This window comes from Epinephelus moara, chromosome 17, assembly GCF_006386435.1.
Source record: "Epinephelus moara isolate mb chromosome 17, YSFRI_EMoa_1.0, whole genome shotgun sequence".
NCBI classification, from domain to species: Eukaryota; Metazoa; Chordata; class Actinopteri; order Perciformes; family Serranidae; genus Epinephelus; species Epinephelus moara.
Window position 1 is genome coordinate 6,974,945 of NC_065522.1, and position 10,222 is coordinate 6,985,166.

Here is a 10,222-nt window from a genome sequence, read left to right on the forward strand (position 1 = left end):
GCAGACCAAGTGCCCCCAATCATTATAATGGCACTCCCTGGTGACGGCGTGCCACGTTATAAAAACTTCTCAGGAAGGGTCTGAGGAACCTGACAAAAAGCTCAAGGCCTCAACTTGACCACCAAATTCCCCAGATCCTAATCTGATCAGGCATCCGTAGGACATGCTGGTACCCAACCTCAAATCCCACAGGACTGCCAACGCTCTGGTGCCAGAAACCACGGGTAACCCCCAGAGGTCTGATCCAAGGAGGCCCCAGTGTGGATTGGGGGTACCCCTGGGGTACCTGCATGTCCCACAAATATTCAATCAGATTGGGATCTGGGGAATTCGGAGCTCAGGTTGAGGCCTTGAGCTCTTTGTCACATTCCTCATGTCATTCCTCAACAGTATTTATAGTGTGGCATGGTGTATTGTGTTGCTGGAGAGGCCACAACCATCAAGGAGTGCCGTCATGAGGGGGGGTACTTGGTCTGCAGTGGTGTTTTGCTGGGTGGATTAACAGTGTAAAGATCAGGACAGCATTCCAATTTGCAATTTTTCATCTTTAAGAAGTTCATGTTGTCTTGGTGTAAATGTACTTCCAGAGTAATAACTCGTTATGTTTTCATGTGTTATAAAAATGAACGTATTAACAGTTTTTACTCGTCCTTTGCAAGGCATGAATATTTTTTTTAAATTGTGTAGGATTTCTGTGGAACTACTTGTGAGTCTACACGTTCTAGGTGGGACTCCTTACTGTGTCGCACTGAAACCGGAAGTTGTTGGTACACTGCTGCAAAAAATGTCCTAGCTAAGCCGAATGAATGGATGTTTGATGCACTGAGGTGCCTTTGCTCACGACTGTCCAAGATGACATGAACCTTTAAGCTCATAACTAAACTCCACCGCTCCTGTCTTCCACGATCTCCCGCCTCTGGTGAGTGCACGAAAATGACGTGGGCTATTTTCTGTTAAAACCAGTAGTCAGGCTAACAGCTTAGCTAGCACTGGTTTATCAGCAAGCATATTCATATTAGCCGACCTTCTCAGGTATAGCGTACACAAACACATCCTCAGCTCCAACGTTTTATAGTTAGCCTCCGAATATTTAAGTCTAATATTGACTGGGAATGCTAACCTTCTTAGCTAGTTAGCTAAATGTTGAATGCCAGTTGAGAAACTAAATGTTGGCACATCTGAACAGCAGTTTCAATCTCCACATTCTCGAGACAAAAATAGCTGATAATAGAAAATAATTAGGATCATTACACTGAAACACTTACAGTAACACGTGATTAGTGATGTTTTCCATGTCTCAAACTGTCATCCTTTCAGCTGGTCAGGGTACCATGGCAACGAGGATGAAGCTGAAGCTGAAGACTGTGTTTGTGCTCTACTTCATGGTCTCCTTGATGGGCCTCGTCTATGCACTGATGCAGCTTGGTAAGTGGTCACCACACGGTCTCTGTGGACCTTATCACAGCAGATATTTGTGCCTGTCATAGTAGGAATAGCATTGGCTCAGTGCCTAATGTGTTCCTAAGGTGTCCCAATATAGGTGCCTGCAATGCAGGGACCTTCCCCCAGGCAGAGTGCAACCATCACGGAAGTTGTTAAATACACCTGTGCTTTTCTTACTTTAACAAGACATGTCTGCTGTAAAGAAGGTCTAGAAATACTTTATCCATTGGTGTAATAGGCTGTGTTAATGATAGATAGATAGATAGATAGATAGATAGATAGATAGATAGATAGAAATGAAAATAAAGTTAAAGATGGCCATCACTCAGTCCTGAAATACAACAGATATGGTTAGGATTAAAACTTCAAGGTATACTATGCAGGATTGCCATTTACTGTTTGTAAATATGCGCACTAAACTTTTTTTCAGCACTGTGTCTCTTAGATGCCTTGTCTTAGTGAGGAGGTGTGGTTGTGATTGGTTGTCACAGACCGGCCCTTTATTGAGCCTGCAAGGTGTGGACACCCAGTGGAAATGAAATGAACTGCTGACTGTGAAAATGTTGATATTGTCAGTGTGATCACTTTATTTCTGGTGTTGTAGTGATAGGTTGGAAATGTGTGTGTATCCCCAAAGAGATCAACCACGCATATTATCCCTGCACCATGTAATCTGTAGGATTTCATTAAGTCACTGTCATCCAGTGTTTTGAGAATATTTCTCTGACCCCTTTTGTGTTTCCACCATTTTCTCCTTTGCTTAAGAAGCTCTTAAGCCTCTTAAAAGTCCTCCTCCCTGCTCCTAACAGTTTTTCACCTTAGGAGCTCTTTTAAAGTCTAAGATGCCCTGTGAATAAGTTTTATCTTTACAAGGACCTAGTCTAAACTTTAAGGGGAAATTCTAAGAAATTTCTTAGAATTTCGTAACTAGGAGCAACTCTTAGCACTAGGAAACATTGTGAACACAACCCCAGGTATACTCAGAGATGTTTCTAGGAGCTGAATACATTTGGGGCTTAGCCTGGACCTCTATAGGAGGGTCTGGGGAAGAAAAATCCCTTTTTGCTTTTGTACCTTAAACTATCTTGTTTGTTGCATCCTAAACAATTTGCAGGTCAGCGCTGCGACTGCCATGAGCACGACATGCCCAAAGACCGCACCATATCTCGGCTGCGGGGGGAGCTGCACCGTCTTCAGGAGCAGATGAGGAAGTCGGAGGCGACCAAGCAACCACAGAAACAGCCAGCCAAGCCCACCATCTTTGTCATCACCCCGACATATGCAAGGTAACCCAGGGAGGCTGCTTTCCTTACCTCATTTCCTGCTCACTTACCCACGTCTTCTCTCTGCCCTCCTCTGTTACTGTCCATTTCTCATTCACACACTTTGATTTCTGTCTGTCCCTGTCCAGGCTGGTGCAGAAGGCTGAGCTGACTCGTCTGTCCCAGACCTTCCTCCATGTTCCTCAGCTCCACTGGATTTTGGTTGAGGACTCGCCACACAAGACGCCACTGGTGACTGACCTCCTGGTGAAGAGTGGCCTGACCTACACACACCTACACATGCCCACCGCCAAGGACCGCAAACTGCAGGAGGTGGGTAGAGACATGGTTGCCATTTGTGGAGACAATAATAACAGTCTGTCCACATTTCTGTCTTCTTAAGTTCTTTGGTATTCAGTATTTGTCTTTATTCAAGTATGAACTAAAGAGTGTTTTGAAACTGAATTCTCTCTCTCCACCTCAGGGTGACCCCAGCTGGCTGAAGCCTCGTGGGGTGGAGCAGAGGAATGAGGGTCTACGGTGGCTCAGAGAGGACAGAAGGGCTCAGCCCGGAGGAGACAACCAGCAGGGAGTGGTTTACTTCGCTGATGACGATAACACATACAGCCTGCAGATATTTGAAGAGGTTGGTGTTTATTTTTATTATCTTTAGCAGTTGTCGTTTTTTTACTGATGTCTACAAATTTTACAGCTGACGAAGAGTGTTTTAAATGTGCCATGATTAAAGAGTAAAGGCAAATGTCCTCTTGTCTTGTGTCAGATGAGGAATACTCAGCGGGTGTCAGTGTGGCCGGTGGGGCTGGTTGGAGGGATGAAATATGAGAGGCCCGTGGTTGAAGGAGGAAAGGTAGGTACAGCTCAACCCTTGTGAACCACTATAAAGATGAGCCCAAATGTCGTATGTCTGTCTCAAGTTGCCAATCAAGCTATAAACATTGAGCAGTGCAGGGAAGAGGAAGTCTTCTGCCTGGATATCCGCTGGCTACACCGGAACCCCTGAAAATATTGTCCGCTGCCCCCAGAGGCTTATTGTCATCACATGATAACTGATGGGATCAGAGATTGAGAAAACCACAAATTTATTGGCCAAATAACACACAGCAAAAATAATTATATCTTGTGTGACTCCTCAGACTGCTTTGCTTTTAATGTCTCATCGGAACCACTTCAAATGATGATGATAAATGATTACCAGTACAGAATATTGTGTGTCTTCTAAGGTGGTTCGCTTCCATACTGGATGGCGTCCCAGTCGCCCCTTCCCCATGGACATGGCCGGCTTTGCTGTGTCCCTCAAACTGGTCCTGGCCAATCCCGAGGCCTGTTTTGACGGCGATGCACCAATGGGCTTCCTGGAGAGCAGCTTCCTTCAGGGGCTGGTTACCATGGACGAGCTAGAGCCCAAAGCGGACAACTGCTCTAAAGTACGTGTGTGTTATGTGTGTGTTACAGGGAGAATGAGAAAGATTAAGACATAGGGATGACTTGAAAGCATGAGGGACAGATTTCTATGATGTGAATGTGTCGTAAGACAAAAGAACCTTCGTCATATCCAAGCAAACATTGGTTGGATGATGACATGGTGTCCATGGAGTGATGAGGCAGACGGCTAGGTGGTGACGTTGTTTCCACGTCTATTACTGGTTCATTCAGACTCTCTCTTACAAACCAGGAAGTACTTATCACGTATGTGTGTGTGTGTTTGCAGGTTCTGGTGTGGCACACACGGACAGAGAAGCCCAAGATGAAGCGAGAGGAGGCTCTGCAGGCTCAGGGACTGGGTTCAGACCGCGCAGTGGAGGTCTGAGGAACACACGCACACACGCACACACACACACACACATACACACACTGTAAAGCGTATTCTGCTGTTTAATGCTGCATATGTAACTCTGCGTTGTAAATACTGTAAAACAGAAAAAATATCTGTTAGAGGTCACATTTAAATTTATCTGGTCTTTTTTTTGTGTCAGGTAGTAAAACGTATGTGTGTGTATATATATATTGGGTGAGTGTGTGTGTTGTTCCAACAGTGTAAGTTAGTATGTGTATTGGAGTTTGTTTTTTTTTTTGTTTTTTTTTTTGCTTTTTAGTGAGTTAGGTGTATTTGTCCAGCAGTGCAGTGGATATGGACGCTGGAGTTTAAGCAGTTGCCTGCTGGGGGCGCCAGTTTTAAATTTTGCAAAGCCATGCTGTCAAACCACCATGACATTTTTCCTCAAAGCTGGAGGAACGATGCATCTGATTATAGGCGTCCATGCTTGCATCAGTTGTAGGGTTTGACATGTTTACTAGTGCTCAGTTTAAATCCTGTAGTGTAACTCACGATCCCGATGGTACTTAGATATTTTTATGGCTCAGCTACACCTGTCTCCAGCCTCCTGTCTCTGATCTGATCTGCAACCAGCGTCATCAGTACAGCCACTAACATAACTTGACTGATTTCTGACCGAGATACGGAGCACTTTATTCATGCATGGCTTCTACTTTTGCGTGATTAGTATCTGTAAGACTGTATTCTATCACATAGATGTTTTTTTTGTCACATGTCAAAGAACATCACCGTCATAGGCATGATAATAATCTTTAAACAGCCTGTCTAATCAAAGCATCTGCATTTGCTATCAAGGTAAAAGTATTGTGGAGCAAAGGTGCTTTTTTGACAGTTAACAATATTCATAACATACAAAAGCCACAGAACTCACGAATTAATTAAGAAATGTGCTAAATAGTTGCTGCCTTGTATTTATTATGCTCTCATACATCTGTGTCACACTTGCAGCTTCGCAACACTGTGCTGCAACATGGACAACAACAAATAGGGAGATGCAATGGTTCCACACCCAGTGTAACTTTAGTGTTAAAGCTCAGAGCGCAACTGCTGGTTTCCAGTAGTATCATAACAACAGCTAGTTCTAGACAGCTTTTTTATATTAATATTTTTAGTGATGCTTTTTAAAACCCATTAGGCTTGTGGAATCCATTTAGAAGCCCTGAGTGTGGGCAGAACGCTACTGACGCTCGTGTAAATCCCTTATGCAATAAACAAATAAAACACGCCGTCCATGTTACATTTTCACACTCTGATGACAAGAAAAAGACTTGAATTTGCCTTTAACAGGCAGGAAATCCCTGGTAGTAGCAGCGTTACAGAGGTATATTTGAGAACAGCTTCAGATATAAATTGAACTACTCGTGCTGTGCTTGATAGAGAGGAGAAGCCCCTCCCCTTCTGGTGGCCCACCATGGGACCTTATTTCAGATTAAAATATGTATGGCATTCAACGGCCAGTGATAAAGAATTTTTTTATCCTACCAGACAGCGATGGGGGAGGAAGACAAAGTGAGAAGGAAAGAAACTATTATGATTTAAGAGGTGCTGCATAATTTACATGCTATTCTCATATGTGTATGATTTAGATATACAATTATCGCTAATACCAATATATCACAACCAAAATTACCGATTAACAAATTACACATATGATGTCTCTTAATTTAGAAGATCATTTTTCAAGGACAGAAAGTTGGAGTTTGTTGTAAAACTGTAAAACTGTTGAAGTACAAGACTATGAAAATACATAATTAGAAAGGCTACACACCTAAATGTCACGTGATTAATGTCATAAAACAAACTTTTCTCTCTTGTCTTGAACATACTAACTCTCCTTTCTCATAGCTGCTGCTGTCGTCATGGCCAGACTTGTAATGACGTTCACCTCTTTTAATATTTATGCCCTCCCTCTGGAAGAACAAAGTAAAGTGTGCCACGGTAATGGCCACATTGGTGTTGGTGGTGAGAGGAGTGATGTAGTTCACCCAGCAGTTTCACACAAAACTAAATGGCGCTACAATGAACTGCAGCTTCTTTACTTGCAAAATTACCTTCTAAGTTCACAAACGCGCAATTCATGGCACTATTCAAACAGGATTTTTTTTCCAAAATAAGGTCCTATAGGGACACCAGAAGGGGAGGGAGGGACTTCACTTCTCTGTTATCTTCCATGACTTCCTCAGAAGTTGGAAGAATAAAGAGCGAAATAGCATCACAGCTCAACAAGTGCTCCTCAGCTACTGTTGTATGATACTGTAAAAACAGCTAGTGCCTGCTTAAGTGTAATTAGTGCCTGTAAGTCAATTCTCTACCGGTGTATCATGTATTTATTACTGTAATATTGTTCTTTATATTGTACAATGTGATAATGTCTGTCCTTGGCCTTGAAAATAAACCCTAGATAATGTAAAACATGTCATTGTATTTTTTTAAACTTCAGTTATTTACCCTTATCTCTCAATTGTTTTTGACTTTGCCCTTTAAACATACAGCATGTCATTTCTGCTGCCAGCAGTCTCAATCAAAACAACTACATGATGATGTCATTAGGTAGTGCAGGATCATGGGAGTTGTTGTCATTATTGGTAAACAGCTGCTGTTGCCCATGAAAATCTATCTGACATGACTCAGGCAGAAGTCACGTTCACAGACATTAACATTATGTCATTTCATTCTAATGAAATAGCTGCAAGCAATGCTAACTAACAACATTACTTGATAACTTAGCATTAGCATTTGATGAGTGAATGACTCATACAGCTATTGTAGCTATTGTTAGGTGGCGAATTCAGTCACAGGGTAGCCCAGTGCTGTCATCCATGATCAAAACAATCATACTAAACATAAGTAATAATTGCAATGTTACCATACGCATTAGCTTGGTAGCGGGCACAAGCCACTGTCATAGCAGCACAGCATAAGCTTGGTCCTTCCTCACTCCCTGATGTATCATCTGGTGTTTCCCTCGTTTCCTCTGAGGTTATAGCAGCGAGAGGGGGTAAAGGTGATATAAAAACCAGATGAAATGCACTATTACCTGGATTAAAATTCCAGATTTCTCTGGGTTTAAGAGTGTCGTAAACATTTGGGATAATGCAAGTACACAACTCAACAAAATGGGGATTTGCTGAAAGTCCTAATACAGTATGATTTTTTTTTTCCCATTACCACTGCAGATGAACTATAACCATACCATATTTTTGTTGCTGCGGTTGTCCTAAGGCCTTTTCTCTTGCAGCACATTTTGGATTTTGACCCCGTCTGGTTTAGAAATGCTGACTCGACAAAGAAGCTGAATGACTGTCTCGTCTGCTGCTTAATTTGAAACGCGGCCAACAGCACATCTGTTCTCTGAGTGCGTCAGGTGATACATACAGTACCAGTGTCACACTTGACAGATATGTCATCTAGTGTGTCTGTGACTTATCACTTGTGTCTGCCTCTGCATGTTCCACCAACATCCCTCATGTTTTAGGCTTTTGTGATTTCACCACATTAAAATTGTAAGTCCAACTACAGCACCAAAACTCTAACTTGTCCCCGCTTGACGGTGACCATGGCAACCTGAAAGATTACCCACGTAGGCGGGGATTCTCTGACCTCAAACACAGCTGAGGTGTTTACAGGCCTGTTTGATTGACAGCTGCTACGCCCTCTCTGTGGTGAAGTTGCCTGCTGGGTGACTATATATGGAGTGTTATATAGGTGTGAGTCTACCTCATCCACACACACACACACACACACACACACACACACACACACACACACAGAGGGCTTGTGAGATAGAGATACACTGGGTGGTGAGTAAGAGTAGCTGAGGTCATAGAGCCAGAGGCACACTATCTTTTGATCTACAATGAAACACACACACACACACACACACACCTGTAGACTAGACTACTTGTGACACTAGAAAGTTGTTTCATTACTGCTACCTTTACACTATCATCATCTATACTGTCATGCTTTCACCCTTAAATAACACTTACCTCACTCCACTTAATGTCTGTGTGTGTATGTGTGTGTTTTCCTGATATTGGCGTGTTCTCGCACTTGCACGCTATGCATGTGTGTACATGTACAAGGTGAGTGAGCACTATACATCCTTGAGCTGACTTAAGAAGACCATGTGGACAATTACTCAACACACACACAGCTGAGCAGCACCCACTCCCTGTCCCACCTAGACACAATGTTTACCATTCAAACAGTAAGATAACATTCAGTGACCCATGGTAATTCATTTTATCTATTTATTTGCATATTTTCCATGAGGGGATACCAGCTTATCAGTAAAGAGCAGTATTTTAGGCACATTAGTAGATATGAAGAGGAGACAACTGACTTTAGTACAGAGGCAGCCATTTTGAATTTGGGTAACACTATGCCTCAAACCAAAACACCTTTTTAATCTATTTAATCTATTTTTTTTTTTTTCGATTTAATTATGATTAATTATTGATAGTGTAACAGAGGATTTATTCATGAGGGATATGTGTAATTGTAATCAGTTACCAAGAAGAGATATGCAATTCAGTTACAATTACTAGTCTGATTTGAAATCACAAATTCACTCTGCTGCTTTGCATTTGTTCACTGTGAAGGAATGCCGTCTTTTGGCAAAGCCTATTTCCTGACATTTATCATCTTAATTGCCCAGTTTAAAACATTTGTTCGAAAAGTCATGAAAACATAATAAAGTTTAATAAGTTAGATTACTTTGATGTACTTGAAATAGTGACATTACTTATTACGTTTTTAACAAGGCAGCAAAAAGTCTGTAACCCATAACATTTCAAACATAACTTTCCCAACACTGGATACAATTGTAGGATTTCTCATGACACTAATGGATGGTTTGCAGAGCTATTAATGTGTAATTAATGAGAAAGTCCCTTGAGGCAAATTTGTCATTTGAGATATTGGGCTATCTAAATAAAATTAAAACAAATGAACTATCAGTTTTACAATTAAAGCTACTCAGTTTTGTGTTGTTAAATCAGATTAAAGTTGGATTTACTGCATTAAAATTATTCACTTTTATGCGCTTTAATTTCAAACATCATAAGCCAATTGATATGCCTTTAAACTTAGAATTTTTTTTCACAAGAGTGCGATAATTTAATTTTAGCTAGACCACTATATCATTTCATTCATTTCCGTAGTCGCTTATCCTCTTGAGGGTCATAGGTGGGCTGAAGCCTGTCCCAGCTGACATTGAGCAAGAGGCGGGGTACACCCTGGACAGATCGCCAGACTATCACAGGGCTGACACATAGAGACAGACAACCATTCACACTCACATTCACACCTACGGCCAATTTAGAGTCACCAATTAACCTGCATTTCTTTAGACTGTGGGAGGAAGCTGGAGTACCAGAAGAAAACCCATGCCAACACAGGGAGAACATGCAAAGTCCACACGGAGGGGTTCCCCACCACAGACATATATACATAGACGCCGCATTGACTGCCGCTGCCCATCAGAGCCGACGTCCTCGCCGGCCGCCATCTTGGATGGGTCTCGCTTCGCCTCCACAGTGCATTCACTTCTATTGAGGAAGGAGCTGTATGCACAAGTAAAATAGAATAACTCACTGAATTTTCAACTGATTTTCACGAGGTTTGGTTTGTTACAAACGGCACACATGTAGTTATGATA

The 10,222-nt window shown here is 42.1% G+C and overlaps 1 protein-coding gene across 1 annotated transcript; it reads left to right on the forward strand.

Annotated features, from left to right (window-relative positions):
* The first annotated feature begins 660 nt into the window (after positions 1 to 660).
* On the forward strand, positions 661 to 5,419 carry b3gat3 (beta-1,3-glucuronyltransferase 3 (glucuronosyltransferase I)). The gene is made up of 8 exons (XM_050067202.1): positions 661 to 919; positions 1,318 to 1,425; positions 2,558 to 2,729; positions 2,855 to 3,038; positions 3,190 to 3,351; positions 3,487 to 3,573; positions 3,947 to 4,150; positions 4,435 to 5,419. Exons 2-8 carry the CDS (start codon positions 1,332 to 1,334, stop codon positions 4,531 to 4,533), a joined length of 1,002 nt encoding a protein of 333 aa, XP_049923159.1. The 5' UTR covers positions 661 to 919; positions 1,318 to 1,331; the 3' UTR covers positions 4,534 to 5,419.
* The last annotated feature ends 4,803 nt before the right edge of the window (positions 5,420 to 10,222 follow it).

Coding starts and splice junctions, on each gene's coding strand:
- b3gat3 (XM_050067202.1), top strand. CDS start 1,332: ATGGCAACGAGGATGAAGCTGAAGCTGAAGACTGTGTTTGTGCTCTAC. Junction 3,039..3,189: donor AGGACCGCAAACTGCAGGAG/GTGGGTAGAGAC, acceptor TCTCCACCTCAG/GGTGACCCCAGCTGGCTGAA. Junction 3,352..3,486: donor GCCTGCAGATATTTGAAGAG/GTTGGTGTTTAT, acceptor GTCTTGTGTCAG/ATGAGGAATACTCAGCGGGT.